Here is a 17,285-nt window from a genome sequence, read left to right on the forward strand (position 1 = left end):
TACACACTTGGAATCATAGTGAACAGAATTGTAATATTTTAATCTCGATAAGCATGGCTACCTCTACTGGAACACTTGGAGAAATTTGAACACCACATGGACCGTCTCTACATTGCCTAATGTTTTTGTGTATATGGCCAACATTTACATTCACCACAGCTTTGCTCCAGGAAGAGAAGGGAGAGAGACTTGCGACATCTGCCACGTCTAGGCTACACAGCTTGTCTCTAGCGGTCTTTGGAACAGGATGGGACACGGGGTGAGAGAGAGGTGGGAGTGCAGAGGGAGAGAGAGTGGGAAAACACACAAGTGTCAACAACTCAGTTTAATTTTAAATTTTAGACCAAACAAGTCCCCTATAAGAAACACTAATTGGACAATTAAGACTTGATGTTTTAAAGCAGTGTTCGAGTCTCTCGTGTTTGTGTCCTTGTGTTTAGTTTAAAAACTGTGAAACGACCCCCTATCTTGAAAAGGTTGTTTGGCAGTGTTTTGTGGGACTGGGTGACTGCTGCCAATAAACCCACGTTGTTGTTTATCAGCTTCATCTGCCTAGATGCGGTTAACGTCAGTCACAGCTCTCTCCTCATTCGAGTGTGGAGGCAGTTGCTAATGTTATTCCAAAGGCGGGCGGGACAGTGAGTGAGTGTATGTGTGTGTCTGACTGTGGACCTGGTTTGTAACAGAGTTTTTTCTGGGCTGCAGGACAAGGCGGGTGGGAGTATCCGTTTTTCGATGCTAGGAATGGAGGAATTTGTTACCGAGGAGGAAGAGCCATGGTACGACCAGCAAGATCTCGAATCGGGTAAGTAGCGACGCATTTCTGGGGCCGCCGTTTGCAGCCAGCCGCATCCGCAATGTCAATGCACTTTTTCGTTATTGGTGAGCTCAGCTGTTCTTCTCAAACAAAGGCCTTTTTGATGACGGAAGCCTTCTAGATCAGCTTGCGATGTTAAATTTGTCCGTGCATCTTGACAAATAAAAACACCAACGCTTTCGAAATGTGTAACCGCACTTGAATCTTTTGCTACTTTCTGACAACAATACATTGAAAGGATGGATACCAAGGGCCTTTGTGACGGTGATGGGAAAAATCGTTTCCTTCTGTGGTGGTTGTCATATTGCAAGAAAAACCACATACACGATGCTGGCTGGACACAGTGTTCTGTTGGTGATCGTAAACAATGGATTACAATGTAATAAAATAACAATAAATAGAAGACAATAGATGTCGGCTGTCATCATTGCAATGCGATTGTTCTTTGTAGGTTGCAATAATGAGCAAGCTTACATCAACTTCTTATGGCAAAGTCTCAAACATTTGTTGTGTGCGAAAGGCATTTATTTGCATTAACAGCCATTGTCCCATAAAATGTTGTAGGCCTAATAGACATTGGCAGCATTTGCCTTTAGCCTAATGCAAATTGACAAACAGTTTCGCGGACTATAACCTCTAACCCCATCTTCTTACCTCTTTTCACAACATCAACATAACAACATTAATGGAATAGTGCAGGGCTTCCTATAGCACTTAACCTTGTTTATGCGGTCAATTAGGTTGCATTGATTTCCTCATTCAATCATGACATATTATGTTTTCCTTTTAGAATGTAGTGGCTTTCACAGCCAGTAGACTGTCATGTTCACGTCTTCATAATTCAATAAACAAGGAACATATCCTTTTAACAAGAACAACAAAGAACATACATGAGGGCCAACACAGACAGGAAACATGCTTGACTTGCATATCCACTGGAATAGTGTAGATAGCTATTTTCAATCACTAGGCTATTCCCATAAGATATTATTGCAGTAGCCTTTTCAACTACGGTCCAGGCCTTGTGCATCACCTCTGTTCCACATTAATTCTATGGGACCATACTATTTGCATAATAATAACCTACTTCGTCTGTGCCTTCATACTGTACTATATAGATTGTGTAATGCCATAATTCAGTAGAACTGCTATTAGTCTGAATTCGATTTGAATGTGGTTGGCACAATAAGCTTCATTCATTCGGGGTGGCAGGTACCCTAGTGGTTAGAGTGTTGGGCAAGTAACAGATTGGATTGAATCCCTGAGCTGACAAGGTAAAAATCTGTCATTCTGCCACTGAACAAGGCAGTTAACCCACTGTTCCACAGAAGGCCATCATTGTAAATAAGAATTTGTTCTTAACTGAGTTGCCTAGTTAAATAAAGGTTAAAATTACACTAATTTAAATGCATATTCAATATCCCAAGCTGCTGATAATGTATCTGCTGAGCTGTAGCCAATCATAGCTTGTCAAAGTTCTTGACAGATATAGGGCTATTTCATCTCTCCCCTCTTCCCTACTCTCTCTCTCCCTTCCTCACACCATGATTCTTTTTCTCTCTGCCTTGCTCTCTGGCTCTTACTCTCCCTCTCTCTCTGTTCCTCTCTCTCAATCTCATTTCCCTCGCTACCTGCAATCCTTTCTTTTTCACTCCACGCTCATCCATAATCTCTCTATCACTTCATCTCTTTGTTCCAATTATTAGGATATCTGCCACAGGCTGAGAGGAGATGATGTAATGCTTTGATGCTGCTATTGATTTGACCTCATGCACACAGACACACTATACACACACTATACACACTTTACACACACTGGTACTGTGAGAGGAGAGGGAGCTGGAGGGGGAACTGAGTGTGTGGACACATCAGTAGACCTGAGGATAAAAATACAGGCGGATGTGTCTTCACTTTACTCAGAACGAGGGAGAGGGAGTGAAAGGAAGAATAAAGAGGGGTAGAGAAAGAGAGACAGTAGAAGATTACAGGACAATGACAGGACGAGATATGAGAGAGAAGGGAGAAAGCTAAAAAAGAGCACAGGGCCCACGTCTCTCCATGTATCTCCCACTCTCTGCATCCACCCTCCCTCTCTACATCTCTCTGGTGCAGCCTGTATTCTCGGTGCCCCATGGCACACAGTGTTCCTGGCCTCTCAGAGCAGTGCCAGGTGTTGTATTTTGTGTTAGCTCAGAATGCTGAGCTCACCTCTGGCAGTGATACTGTGAGGTGCCAGCAGTCTATCAGAGAGGAGAACACACTGCTGGCATTGGATTACCCTGCAGACAGAGGCACAGGCTCCATCATCAGGGGTGCTATTTGGCCACAGGGTTTAGGCAGAATTAGATGTGGTGAAAAAAATAAGATCAAGAAGAGAACTCCCATGCTAAGCAAGGCAGACATTTGATGATGCAATGAGGCTATTTGCTTTTCTATACTGCAAGGAATCGGCAAACATGATGCATCTACAACACACAGACTCAGACATTACCATGCATAGTAACACTGAGTAGAAAAACATCAATGATCTTCAGCTGTCCCCATAGGAGAACCCTTTGAATAATCCTTTTTGGTTCCTGGTAGAACCCATTTGCTTCCAGTTAGAACCCTTTTAGGTTGGAACCAAAAAAGGGTTCTACCTGGAACCAAAAAGTGTTCTCCTATGGCACATGTCTCAAACTCATTCCACGGTGGGCCGAGTGTCTGAGGGTTCTTTGCTCCTCCCTTGTACTTGATAGATGAATTAAGGTCACTGATTAGTAAAGAACTCGCCACACCTGGTTGGCTTGGTCTTAATTGAAAGAAGAATAATAAAAAAAAACTGCAGACACTGGGCCCTCCACGGAATGAGTTTGACACCCCTGTCCTACGGAGACAACCGAAGAACCCTTTTGAAACCCTTTTACTAAGAGTGTAAGGAACCCTTAGTAAGACAGACCAAGGCTTGCTCTAGCCCAAACTCTGTGCTCAGCTGAAGCTATGTGACCAGCCCTGCTGAGTCTTTAGGCCTGTTGGGACCCATTGGTTAACAGGGCTGGACTTATATCTGATGAGAGGGTTGTTATAGCATGCACCTGCTTGTATTACATGCAACTTAATAACGCTTCAACAACCACCTCTCTGCGGCTTTAAATACACAGTTTGTTTCCTTGTCATCTTGCGGACAAAAACTTGTGTTGAATCATTTGTATATAGAATTTGAGCTTTCTGTGGTATTGACTGCAGTGAAGTCGTACGGAAGGGTTTGGTCTGCTATACAGCTTATCTGCAGAAAAGGAAAGAAGGAAAGAGAGAAGGAGGAGAAAACAAGGAGAGGCCATGTTTTCCAGATTCCTGTGAATCCTATTGGAGATATGCACCTACAAAAACAACATTCACTGCTCAAAAAGGACAGGCATATTCCAAGCCAGGCATGTTTCCTTTCACAAGTGCACTGTACACATGCGCGCCCACACACATAAACCCACGCACACACACACACACACACTTCCCCAGTACTAAGCCCCAACTGATTTGATGACAGGGCTCAAACAGTGGCTCTGATACCCAGACAGTACAGTATATTCGTGTGTGTGTGTGTGTGTGTGTGTGTGTGTGTGTGTGTGCACGCTTGTGCCTGCACTGTAAAAAAAAAACACCCACAAATCTAGTTGTTTCAACTAATTATTATTAAGTAACTGGTTCCACAGCCGTTTTAGTTTACTCAACTTTTCAGTGAAAGTATTACCTGACAAACAAAACTTAGCTCCAACTTCAGAAAAACGTAGGCCAAACTTCAGTCAATTGAATGTGTTTTGCTCAACTTGTCTCAACTTGTCTCGTATGATCATTCAACTAGAATGTATTATTTGTGCCTCTTAACTAAAAAGAGCCGTGCAACCGGTTATACATACAACATTGTCTACTTACATTTTTGATAACATTGTGCATGTTCAATTATTTGTCAACAAGTCCACACCTGGGATTTGAACTCAGAACCTCTTGGATCATGGTGTTCTGATCTTCCTGCTACGCCACCATGTCTGTTTCAATTATCAGTTCATCTGATCATCCTCTCATCACTGATTTTAATTTACTTATTTAAGCATTTGTAGGGTTTTCTGAATAGTTGTCTGTTGGTTGGGCGTATTACTCTGTTTTAATGTTACTCCTTAAAATATTTTTCCTTTAGTGTACTATTAGCAGAGCTGAGATTTAAGTGCAAAGTGTAACAATACATGTGAAGCCAGTTATTGACACAGACATGGTGGTGTAGCAGGAAGATTGGAATGCTGTGAACCAAGAGGTTTTGAGTTCAAATCCCAGGTGAGGACATGTTGAAAATGCACGATGTCAACAATGTAAGTTGACTGAATTATATCTTAAAGGCACTGTGTGAGTAACTAGTTCCTCAGGTAGGATGCCCAAATAATATTCTTTTGTTGAATGAACATATGAGACAATTTGAGCAAACACAGCATTTAAAGTTGACTGAATTTTTGCCTACATTTTCTCATGTTGAAGCTAAGTTTGGGTCAACTAAAAATGTTAAGTTCAGGTAACACTTTGACCTAAAAGTTGAGTAAATAAAAAAAAATAAAAATGTGGAAAGATTTACTTATTAATATGTAGTTGAAACAACTAGATTTTTGTTGTACATTGTGCCTGTGTGTGTGCTGTGTCAGTGGGTTGTGACAGGAGTGTGACCCTTCCCCTAACAACAATATAATGCTATTCACTCTACAAAAGCATTCCCCTCCAGTATGCATGCAGCCAATGTGTGTTCCTGCTTAGGCCCTCAAGAAGACATCCCTCAGTCAGTGTAACTGATACTGCTAAAACATGAAAAAAGAAAACCTGGAAAAACTATATCCAGGAAATACACATAATCCATTCCATTGTGACTGAGTCATTGGGTCTGGGTGGTGATGTCATCCTTCATGCGTCAGTTGACTTCCTGGTTTCCTTGTTTGGAGACAATGGTCAGTAGAGGGTATTGATTGGGATGTTTGGTGCTGAGAAACAGTGCTTGCTCCTCTCTCTCTCCATTAGATTCCAATACCACACAGCAGTGAACGATGGTGAATGTAAACAGTGGGTAAGTGATTGGGTTCTGTGGATTTTCCAGGCAGTATTTGGTTCTGAGTTCTGCTGTTTGAAAGCTAGGAGATCTGGCGTACAGCGGCCAGCAGCAGAGCTTACATGTTTACATAATTCAATTTCCCCTCTTGGAATAAAGAACAAGAGGATTTATGAGAGTAATGCTATCCAGGGCCCAGTTTCTCAAAACATTTCATCCAGAGCAAACTGATCCCGTGTTGTGTTAAATCTGCTACCCCTTTAGATGCGGTCCATCCTTGTTTGTGGAAGCAGCAAACTGGAGAAAACTGAAACAAATCTCTAACATACCACATGTTACAGCAAATATAGTTTTATATTATCCTATGACATTTGGGCGAAATATTGTCTTTACACACTGAGTGTACAAAACATTAGGAACACTTGCTCTTTCCATGACCGGGTGAATCCAGGTGAAAGCTATGATCCCTTATTTATGCCACCTGTTAAATCCAATTCAATCAGTATAGATGAAGGGGAGGAAACAGGTTAAAGAAGGATTTTTAAGCCTTGAGACAATTGAGACATGGATTGTGTATATGTGCCATTCAGAGGGTCAATGGGCAAGACAAAAGATTTAAGTGCCTTTGAACGGGATATGATAGTAGGTGTCAAGTGAACTGGTTTGAGTGTGCCAAGAACTGCAACGCTTCTGGGTTTTTCATGCTCAATAGTTTCCCGTGTGTTTCAAGAATGGTCCACCACCCAAAGGACATCCAGGAAATTTGACCCAACTGTTGGAAGCATTGGAGTTGAAATGGGCCAGCATCCCTGTGGAACGCTTTCGACGCCTTGTAGTCCTTGCCCCGATGAATTGAGGCTGTTTTTAGAGCAAAAGAGTGTGCGACTCATATTAGGAAGGTGTTCCTAATGTTTTATACACTCAGTGTATGTCTTTCTAAAATGGCTTATTATGTTCTATAATGCTCCCTTAGCCACATTTTAACAAGCCCTATTCTATTCGACACTATTCTTTTTTCAGACTGCCTTATTCTAACCGAGCAGTGGGACAGCACTGAAGCCGCATAACTAGAGATTATATTTCTATGACTGAAGCAGCCTCCTCGTTTAATTTAATAAATAAATAAATGTAGGGGGTAGATCAGCTTTAATATTGCAGATAGATTGCAGCATCCATCAATGTAATTGTCTGCATCATTTCCAATCCCCCATATATATTTTTTGTAAATATATATATATATATATTTTTTGTTGTTGTAAATATATATATATATATATATATATATATATATACAGTGCCTTCGGAAAGTATTCAGACCCCTTGACCTTTTTCACGTTTTGTTACGTTACAGCCTTATTATAAAATGGATTAAATCGTTTTTTCCCCCTCATCAATCTACACACAATACCCCTTAATGACAAAGCAAAAATTTGATTTTAGACATTGAAATATCACATTTACATAAGTATTCAGACCCTTTACTCAGTACTTTGTTGAAGCACCTTTGGCAGCGATTACAGCCTCGAGTCTTCTTTGGTATGACGTTATAAGCTTGGCACACCTGTATTTGGGGAGTTTCTCTCATTCTTTGCAGATCCTCTCAAGCTCTGTCAGGTAGGATGGGGAGCGTTGCAGCACAGCTATTTTCAGGTCTCTCCAGAGATGATCGATTGGGTTCAAGTCCGGACTCTAGTTGGGCCACTCAAGGACATTCAGAGATTCATCCCGAAGCCACTCCTGCGTTGTCTTGGCTGTGTGCTTAGGGTCGTTGTCCTGTTAGAAGGTGAACCTTCGCCCCAGTCTGAGGTCCTGAGCGCTCTGGAGAAGGGTTTCATCAAGGATCTTGATCCTGAATAGTCTCCCAGTCCCTGCCGCTGAAAAACATCCCCACAGCATGATTCTGCCACCATCATGTTTCACCGTAGGGATGGTGCCAGATTTCCTCCAGACGTGACGCTTGGCATTCAGCCCAAAGAGTTCATTCTTGGTTTCTCAATCTTGTTTCTCTTATTCTGAGAGTCTTTAGGTGCCTTTTGGCGAACTCCAAGCGGGCTGTCATGTGCCTTTTACTGAGGAGTGGCTTCCATCTGGCCACTACCATAAAGGCCTAATTGGTGGAGTGCTGCAGAGATAGTTGTCCTTCTGGAAGGTTCTCCCATCTCCACAGAGGGACTCTAGAGCTCTGTCAGAGTGACCTCCCTGACCAAGGCCCTTCTCCCCTGATTGCTCAGTTTGGCTGGGCGGCCATCTCTAGGAAGAGTGTCTTGGTGGTTCCAAACGTCTTCCATTTACGAATGATGAAGGCCACTGTGTTCTTGGGGACGTTCAATTCTGCAGACATTTTTTGGTACTCTTCCCCAGATCTGTGCCTTGACACAATTCTGTCTCGGAGCTCTACGGACAATTCCTTCGACCTCATGGCTTGGTTTTTGCTCTGACATGCACTGTCAACTGTATATAGACTGCTGTGTGCCTTTCCAAATCATGTCCAATCAGTTGAATTTACCACAGGTGGACTCCAATCAAATTGTAGAAACATCTCAAGGATGATCAATGGAAACAGGATGCACCTGAGCTCAATTTCGAGTCTCATAGCAAAGGGTCTGAATGCTTATGTAAATAAGGTATTTCTGTTTTTTGTGTTTAATAAATTAGCAAACATTTCTAAAAACTATGTTTTTGCTTTGTCATTATGGGGCATTGTGTGTAGATTGCTGAGGAAATTGTTGTATTTATCCATTTTAGAATAAGGCTGTAACGTAACCAAATGTGGAAAAAGTCAAGGGGTCTGAATACTTTCCGAAGGCACTGTATGTATATATACACATACATACCCACAAATGTATAAATATACATACATATACACATACATACATATAAATATTGTTAGCGAGTTTAACCCTTTGAGGAGTTAGTGTTAGTTAGAGTAGTTAGTTAGAGGACTTAGTGTTCTCTTCCTGGACGCTATCATTCAGAATGGATTAAATTGACCATATAATTTATATTGGAATGGTAATTAGCAGTCATGAAATAAAAATTGGTTAAGTAATGTTTAACAAAGGATTGAATATGATGTACATAGTCCTCAAAGTGTTAAAGCCCATTCGGTGGTACCTGTGTAGTAGCAAAGGCCCCACGGGAGTTCATTTAGCTGTGAGTGCAGCAGGCAGGTCTGTGTATTAGACCATGCTGAGGAGGAGCTGGCAGCAGCCTGCTTTTCTCCTCATTAGTTTAATTGAGGCAAGACAGGACAACAAGAGAGAGGAAACAGCATGGTTGAAAAGCAAGCGCTGGAACAAAATGATGTGTGTGCAACATGTTTCAGTGACACATCCAATGTCTGCATTTACTGATTGAAGAAGCAGTTCAAATTCATCCACTTTGTTTATCAGTGATCTTGATTTACAAACAAGCACATTCGGAGTCTTTGGGACGTTTCTGGACGTATTTGTGACATCACATAATTCACTTAGAACTCTGCATTCACGTGAGAGATTGTGTTTTTGATGTGTTTTAGGTCTGTTACCTTCGATTGCGGTGCCAGAGGAGGTGCATGTTTTTTTGTAAATCTGTAGAAAATGTGATGAGTATTCCAACACGTTTGTACAACACATTGTCATCAGAGCCATGCTTAATCCGTTAAAAGAGCAGGTAAAGTATGCAGTGCAACAAATAAAACACTATAAAAAACAAACATTTCAAACATTTTACCACGTTACTCTGCAGCGGCTGCCTGGAAGTGCCACTCCCTATTAAAAGGGTTGGTTGCAATTCATATGATATCATACAAATGTTGCAATTTGTGTGATATGTTAAAAATCCAATTCGTGCAATATGTTACGAATTTGTTGTGTTTGAGATCACGCCTGTTCTTTCTGTTTCTGGACGCTCTTAAAAACAACAAACATACAGTATATCATCTCGCATTGAAGGTCAGAGGTCAGATTAGTGGAATGAACGTTTGTTATCGATTGACTGGAGTATTGATCAGTAATCACAGTGTGCATCATTCTCCTCAACCTTGTTGTCAGCTCAGCTCGGTCTCTCCATCGAGAGTGATTATATTTCCATCGAGCTGTTGTGTGTTTTCCATCTCAGATATGGCCACAGGTCCCAAAACACATCTCGCTGCTGAGTCAGACATGAAAATATAGACTATGTATCCTGCTGACTCACTCTGAAATCAGAATACAGTGCAGCCCACTCCTGTTTGGGTAGGCCCCCAATGGCCCCACATCACTTTCAATATCTCTCATTTAGTTTTTCCCTCCCACTCCGCACCAGACTAACTATACTGAACAAAAATATAAACGGAAAATGCAACAGTTTCAAATATTTTACTGAGTTACAGTTCATATAAAGAAATCACTCAATTGAAATAAATTAATTAGGCCCTAGGCTATGGATTCCACATGACTGGGAATACAGATATGCATCTGTTAGTCACAGATACCTTAAAAAAAACGTAGGGGTGTGGATCAGAAAACCAGCCATGTGGAATCCACATGACTGGTTTGTGACCACCATTTGTGACCACCATTTGCGACCACCATTTGCCTCATGCAGCAACACATCTCCTTCTCATAAAGTTGATCAGGCTGTTGATTGTGCCCTGTGGAATGTTGTCCCACTCCTCTTCATTGGCTGTGCTAAGAGCATACCAAACATGCTCAAGGGGTGACATGTCTGGTGAGCCAGCTTCCGGGTATTGTGTACAGATGCTTGCGACACGGGGCTGTGCATTATCATGCCGAAACATGAGGTGACGGCGGCGGATTAATGGCATGACAATGGGCCTCAGGATCTCATCACGGTACCTCTGTGCAGTCAAATTGCCATTGATAAAATGCAATTGTGTTCGTTGTCTGTAGCTTATGCCTGCCCATACCATAATTCAACTCCCACCATGGGGCACTCTGTTCACATCATTGACATCAGCAAACCGCTGGCTCACACGACGCCATACACACTACGCTGTATGCCATCTACCCAGTACAGTTGAAATCAGGAAAGGAAGACCCGGAGTTACTTTTGTTACAGAGGATAAGTTCATAAGAGTTACCAACCTCAGAAAGGGCCTTTTATTGCCCCCAGCACAATGTGCACCTGTGTAACGATCATGCTGTTTAATCAGCGTATTGATATGCCACACCTGTCAGGTGGATGGATTATCTTGGCAAAGGAGAAACGCTCACTAACAGGGATGTAAAGAATTTGAGAGACATACGCTTTTTGTGTATATGGAAAATGTTATTTCAGCTCATGAATCATGGGACCAACACTTTACATGTTGCATTTATATTTTTGTTCAGTGTATGATTTCCATAAAATGAGAGAGAGTAGGGTTCTCTGTCTAGACTGGATGTCAATGCCATTTATTGTTACACTACTAGAACAGTGGTTAACAACTCTGCTCCAGGGTGTACACGACTAGACGTTTTCGTTTGAGCCCACACTCAATTTCATAACGTGTCACTTTCTACACATTCAAACCTCCTCCACCGCACTGCAGAGAGACTGCAGAACCTCTTTCTGTCAAAAAGTTTCTGTGGAGCGGTGGTGTATTGTCTTTTGAACTTGGCACACATATCAGTGACGTTCACTGACAGAGATACAAGGGTAAAAATAGAGGAAATAAATCTTTAGAGAGAGACATGGTGCCTAGATGCGATTTTTTTTTCTTTTTATAATTCTCTCTCTCTCCTGAATACTCCCTTTCTCTGTCTCTCTCAGTCCCTCTTTCTTTGTCTCCCTGTCTTCTATCTAGGTCCAGGATGATGTTGTTTATCTCTGTGTATCTCAGGAGGAATGTTTTCATGTTTGATTGTCCTGCTTGCAGCTGTTCTTAAAACCCTGCTGAAAATTACTCCGTGCATCATCATGATCGTAGATGAAAACATGTTACAGGAGGAACAATGCGTTCTACTGTGGCTGTCATGCAGAAAGAAAAACCTGTTCCTAATGCTGTCTTATTTAGATCATTTGTTACAGCTGAGCTCTCAAAACGAACCATCTCTTTTTCTCCCCCCCTCGCTCCCTCCAACCTATCTCCATCTCCATGGCCCTCTCCATCACTCATCTCCCTCCTTTTCTCTCTCTCCACCTCTCTCTTTAGACCTCCACTTGGCGGCGGAGCTGGGGAAGACTCTGTTAGAGAGGAACAAGGAGCTGGAGGATTCTCTACAGCAGATGTACATCACCAATGAGGAGCAGGTGCAGGAGATCGAGGTAAGACGAGGGCCAAGTGTCAACAGCTCCATGAATGCATCTCAATAGACTAAACTCTAACGTAACCCCTACCCATAAGTAAGGTATAGATTGGATAACAACCGACCTGTCCCTCTGACTGAGCAGAGTCAGGTGATGCAGGATGTTGGCTCTGCTGGCTGATCTTAATATAGCAGTACATCACCCCATTGAAATGGTTCACTGTTCACAACCAAGGGGTTTTAGAGTTAACATAGTACCATAGGCAGCGGAGTGGATAGAAGTGTCTCCCTTAACCAGTGATACTATGGTCAGAAGGTATCCATCCCCCTAATGGCTTCGGTTAGGATTGGGTGGGGGACCATGACCCCAAATGTTCCTCTGTTTATGATCATGTGTGTTTGTATATGTGTGTACAGGATATAAACATACAGTATGTGTGTCTCTGTGCAGTACCTGGTTAAGCAGCTTGAGGTGCTGAGGGAAATGAATGAGCAGCATGCTAAGGTGTACGAGCAGCTAGACGGGACAGCCAGAGAACTAGAGCTCACCAACCATAAACTGGTTTTGGACAGCAAGGCCTCCCAGCACAAGATAGAGAGGTGAGTGTCACACACACACACACACACACACACACACACACACACACACACACACACACACACACACACACACACACACACACAGACACACAGACAGACAGACAGACAGACAGACAGACTAACCCCCCTTTCTCTCTTCCCTGGCTCTCGCAGGTTGACAGGGACCATCGAGACCCTACAGACCCAGGTGGAGTCTCTCTCTGGGCAGGTGGAACAGCTCCACTCCCTGGAGCAGCTTAGGGTGCGGAGGGAGAAGAGGGAACGACGCAAGACCATCGCCTCCTTCCCTTGCCTTAGGGAACTCTGCACCGCACCGAAGTGAGGGCTAATAGCCTCCCTTTGTTCAGTAGCCTACTCAACAATGTTTATTTAGCTAAGCAATCAAACTAAAATCTTTGTTTACTGGATCTCAAGGTCCCTAGACTATGTTAGAGCTGCTTTATAGGTGGATGCTTGACTCTCTATCTGGCAGGTACAAGTAAGTTAGCTCATACTGTGTGTCTGTCTGTCTGTCTGTCTGTCTGTCTGTCTGTCTGTCTGTCTGTCTGTCTGTCTGTCTGTCTGTCTGTCTGTCTGTCTGTCTGTCTGTCTGTCTGTCTGTCTGTCTGTCTGTCTGTCTGTCTGTCTGTCTGTCAGGTATGAGGATGGGTTCGTGGTGGGCCGCTCAGACAGCTTCACCTCAGAGGCTAAACGGCAGCCAGCAGAGGAGGAGAACGAGCGTCTGAGAGAGGCGGTGTCGGCGCTGCGCTCGGCTGTGAGGGCTGAGCGGGGTCGCAGGGAGGGGGCGGAGAGAGAGTGTCACGTCCTCCTGGGGGAGTTCTCTCGTCTGGAGACACGCGTGCAGGTCAGAATCACTCCTATTTTAACTCCATTTAATCTTCCAAAATGAGTGCCTCAAGTTTTTTTACGGTTCCATGTTCTACTATGTTTGCTGAATCCAACGAGTGTAATTTTTTCCTATTTTTGCCTGATTCAAATATAGCAGGGCTACCTTATTTTCCCTCTTTTCTGGGAGAATACAAATATTGATTGGTTTATTGACTGACTGACTGATTGACTCGTTGACTTATTGATTGACAGGGTGCGGAGAGCTGCCAGGTACGGATCCATGAACTAGAGTCAGAGCTCCAGGAACTCCAGCAGCTCCGACGGGCGAGGACCCTCCTCCTTTGCAGCGAGGACGACGGCGTGGGCTTCACCCAGACCCTCCTCAACAACACCCCCGAAACAGACACCATGGAGGGGGAGGGAGGAGAAGTGGGTGGAGGGGTCAGGGATGAAGGCGAGGGGGGAGGAGGCTTAAGCGGAGAGTCGTTACCTGCCTCCAGCCCCGTCAGGAAGAGCTGCAGCGACACGGCGCTGAACGCCATCGTGGCCAGGGACGCATCCGGGAGGAGAAGAGGGAGCTACGCGATCCACGCCAACAGCGTCCGTAAGAGAGGGATGTCCATCCTGAGGGAGGTGGACGAGCAGTACCACGCTCTGCTGGAGAAGTATGAGGAGCTGTTAGGGAAGTGCAGGCGCCACGAGGAGTCCCTGTGTCACACAGGGGTGCAGACCTCACGCCCCGTCTCCAGGGACCCCTCCATGAAGGATTGCGCCATGGGCTCCACCCCTGCACCCCCGCCCACCCCCACCGAGTCCCCCTCCACCCCCGAGGCCATGGAGAGCATCAGTAAGCAGGTGGAGGCGGTGGATAAACGGCTAGGCCAGAACACGCCAGAGTATAAGGCTCTGTTCAAGGAGATCTTCTCCCGTATTCAGAAGACCAAGACAGAAATCAAAACTACCAAAGCCACCAAAGCCCCTAAAGCCAGCAAGTCTGGCAAGTCTAGTAAATAAGAATGATAGTGGACTGGCTTGGTAGTATATTGCTTTTTCCATGCTTAAAGCGCTTCAGATTGTAAGGGGGCAACATGCCTCATACACTACCGGTGTGTAGCACTCGTGAGTAGGCTTCTGTATGGGGTATGGTCTCCTGTCTGCTTCTGTTACTAAGTACCAATCGACCAATATGCTACTAAAACCAATCTACTGCTAATGCTATCCGCTATTAGCGCCTGCCTACCTTTTCCCTTGAGATCTAACACATTCTTTCAGCTGCCTTTTGCTAGCTAACTCACAGGTAGGATAGCTGTCACCCACACCTGTTGGACATGAAACATGGATTGAATAGGTGCACTAAACACCCAATGCTTCACAGTAAAAACAGTACTGTTGATTCTCCACCTCAACAATGACCTCTGAATTCTCCAAACGTTGGGTTATACTGAAACAAAAGTTATGTTGGACAAATAACAAGTCAAGTCAAAGTTCTACCTTTAGACCCTGCTGTGCTTCCCCCCAGCCTACATAGCCTACTGTCCGCCTGAACAATGGACTTAAGATGCCAACAAAAGCGAAACAGAAAATGTATGACTTTCTGCCCAGAGGACATTGCGACCTTGTCTTACACTGCGCTGTGACTGTATACTCGTGACCTTAGTACTGTATTTTATACTCTAGAGATGCTTACCTTCCAGGTCCGGAGAGACATAAGCAATTAGTGTCTTGTCAGAATGTCACAGGGTTGGAACCGGGTTCGAGGTACACATTGACTCTTGGGGGTATCCTGAAAAAAGACCAATGTTCATATTTTATGTTTGTGGGGGTGTCCAGATTTGTTCTAGCAGTGCCCAGAGACCCCTGTAAGCCTGGAATTGAATGGTAGCTGGCTGGGTATGTCCACTAGCCTAGCGCTAGCTATAGCTGCAGTCTATGTACTGACAAGATGCAACAGACAATCCAAACAGATTGTTGTCTTTTCTGTTTCCTGGGGCATTATCAACACTCTCGCTATATTGTTAGGTAAAGGTACAACTGACGCATGGTCAAGTCAAATGTGATGTTATAAACTGTCAATATTTTGGGGTCTCATTCCATTTATGCAGTTTTTTGATTGTCCGGTTGATGATTTTCACCCTCCACTACAAACAAAATGGGGGGGAAAGAACGCTGTGATTGTATTGCAAATTGTAACGTTAAGCCTAAGACAAATTTTAACGTTAAGCCTATTTAGACAAAGTTGCTTTAGACAGAAGTGATGGATAATTATATAGCCTAAACACCACCAGTATTACTAACCATTAAACCTGGTCTGTTAACACTAACCCAGCTCACTAACTAAACACTAACACTACTGCTGCTGCATTGCACCTTACAGCATACAGTAGGAACAATGCCCCTGTCTTGGCTAGCAACACTCCAACCACCTTTCCTTATTATCATGAATGTTATAGTGGTTGTATTACTTTGAATCATGTACTCACATTGTAATGCCATACCATATGGGGAGGAGAAAATGTACACAACAATGCACCTGCAGTATACAGGAAACAGTATGTATTTCTTAGAGCTAACTAACTCAAGGTCTTAAACTTAACTGAAGCTTCAAACCTATTATAGCAGCCACAGCATTTGGCGAGAGATCAATGCTGGTGTGGTGTTGTAAAAGTAAAGCTGTCGAGAGTGGAACAAAATGAGTGGAACAAAATGAGAAAAGAAAAGTTACAGAGAAGTCAACAGAATAATTTCAACCAGAAACTTCTTGTTTGCTCCACAGTGTTATAATGCTTTGAATGTGCCAGTTCCAAGCAGAGTTTTATTTTCCTCTCAGGGTCAATCAAGTGTTACTGAGTGAAGAAAAAGGGTATGCTGTCTTGTGGAGGCTTACTGTCAGTCCTGGAGGGCCGCAGTTTGTGCAGGCTTTATTTCCCCAGCCCAGCATTCCGCTGTACTGCTGGGCTGTAACAAAAGCCTGCACTCCCTGTAGCTCTTCAGGGCAAGAAGATAAGGACACTATAGCATAGTAATGGTAACAGAAAAGGTTCCGATATATTCTAATAAGAGGGAACAATGCCAAAATGGAACCATTTGACTCTGTCCTTTGATGGCTCCTTGGCTTTCTCTGTACTGTAATGTTTTACAGATTGCACTTTGAAAAAAAAAAATTCTGCCTCCTCATTTCTTGCGTATTTATACATGGATATTTACTTACTATTACATGTGTATTTATTCCATTCTTGTGTGGGTCTGTGAGCATTGATTCATGATAACAACACTTATCTGCTATGGTGCCTATATGTGATTGTATTATTGATATACTGTGTCTTTAGAATGAAAATCATATTTGGTTTTTATTTAGCTATCTACTCAACCTTTGTCATTCAGATGAGCATATTATTAGTTTTATTTAGCTTATTAGTTAGCCTTTGGCACCATAGGTTTGCCATTGTAGCAAGCCATGTTAACGCTCTCTCATTGAACTAAGAACCATTCGTGTTGTGGCATTCTGTATCATTGACTAACTTGTCTGCTCTGTGCAATTAAAGAATTGGAATTTAAATATGACTCTTTGTGTCTGGTATTGTTATATTAAGGAGCTAGGCCTATAAAATGTATACTAAATGTTAATTCATTGATTCACGTCAATTGCCTGGTGGAATTATTAATGCAGGTGCACACACAAGGTTAAGTCAGTCCGATTTTAATTTACCCGCCCCGATGAACCCCGATCCTTCCACCAATCGGTGCTAATGAACCGGCCAACCGCATCTACCTT

At 43.3% G+C, this 17,285-nt stretch overlaps 1 protein-coding gene across 2 annotated transcripts; it reads left to right on the top strand.

Annotated features, from left to right (window-relative positions):
• Positions 1-561: 561 nt before the first annotated feature.
• Positions 562-17,069, top strand: LOC106589479 (cerebellar degeneration-related protein 2-like). 2 transcript variants are annotated; one of them, XM_014179513.3, is made up of 6 exons: positions 562-805; positions 11,992-12,104; positions 12,537-12,685; positions 12,839-13,003; positions 13,322-13,529; positions 13,766-17,069. In XM_014179513.3, exons 1-6 carry the CDS (start codon positions 736-738, stop codon positions 14,525-14,527), a joined length of 1,467 nt encoding a protein of 488 aa, XP_014034988.1. In that variant the 5' UTR covers positions 562-735; the 3' UTR covers positions 14,528-17,069. The 2 variants fall into 2 exon arrangements, with proteins under 2 accessions (XP_014034988.1, XP_014034989.1); XM_014179514.3 differs by lacking the exon at positions 562-805 and adding an exon at positions 5,756-5,894.
• The last annotated feature ends 216 nt before the right edge of the window (positions 17,070-17,285 follow it).

Source organism: Salmo salar, chromosome 28 (genome assembly GCF_965601325.2).
Source record: "Salmo salar chromosome 28, fSalSal1, whole genome shotgun sequence".
In the NCBI taxonomy this organism is placed as follows: Eukaryota; Metazoa; Chordata; class Actinopteri; order Salmoniformes; family Salmonidae; genus Salmo; species Salmo salar.

What these genes read in the sequence shown, in the direction of transcription:
- LOC106589479 (XM_014179513.3), top strand. Translation starts at nt 736, where the DNA reads ATGCTAGGAATGGAGGAATTTGTTACCGAGGAGGAAGAGCCATGGTAC. An exon ending in AGCAGGTGCAGGAGATCGAG is followed by an intron (nt 12,105 to 12,536) that starts GTAAGACGAGGG and finishes GTCTCTGTGCAG; the next exon opens with TACCTGGTTAAGCAGCTTGA. An exon ending in GTCTGGAGACACGCGTGCAG is followed by an intron (nt 13,530 to 13,765) that starts GTCAGAATCACT and finishes ATTGATTGACAG; the next exon opens with GGTGCGGAGAGCTGCCAGGT.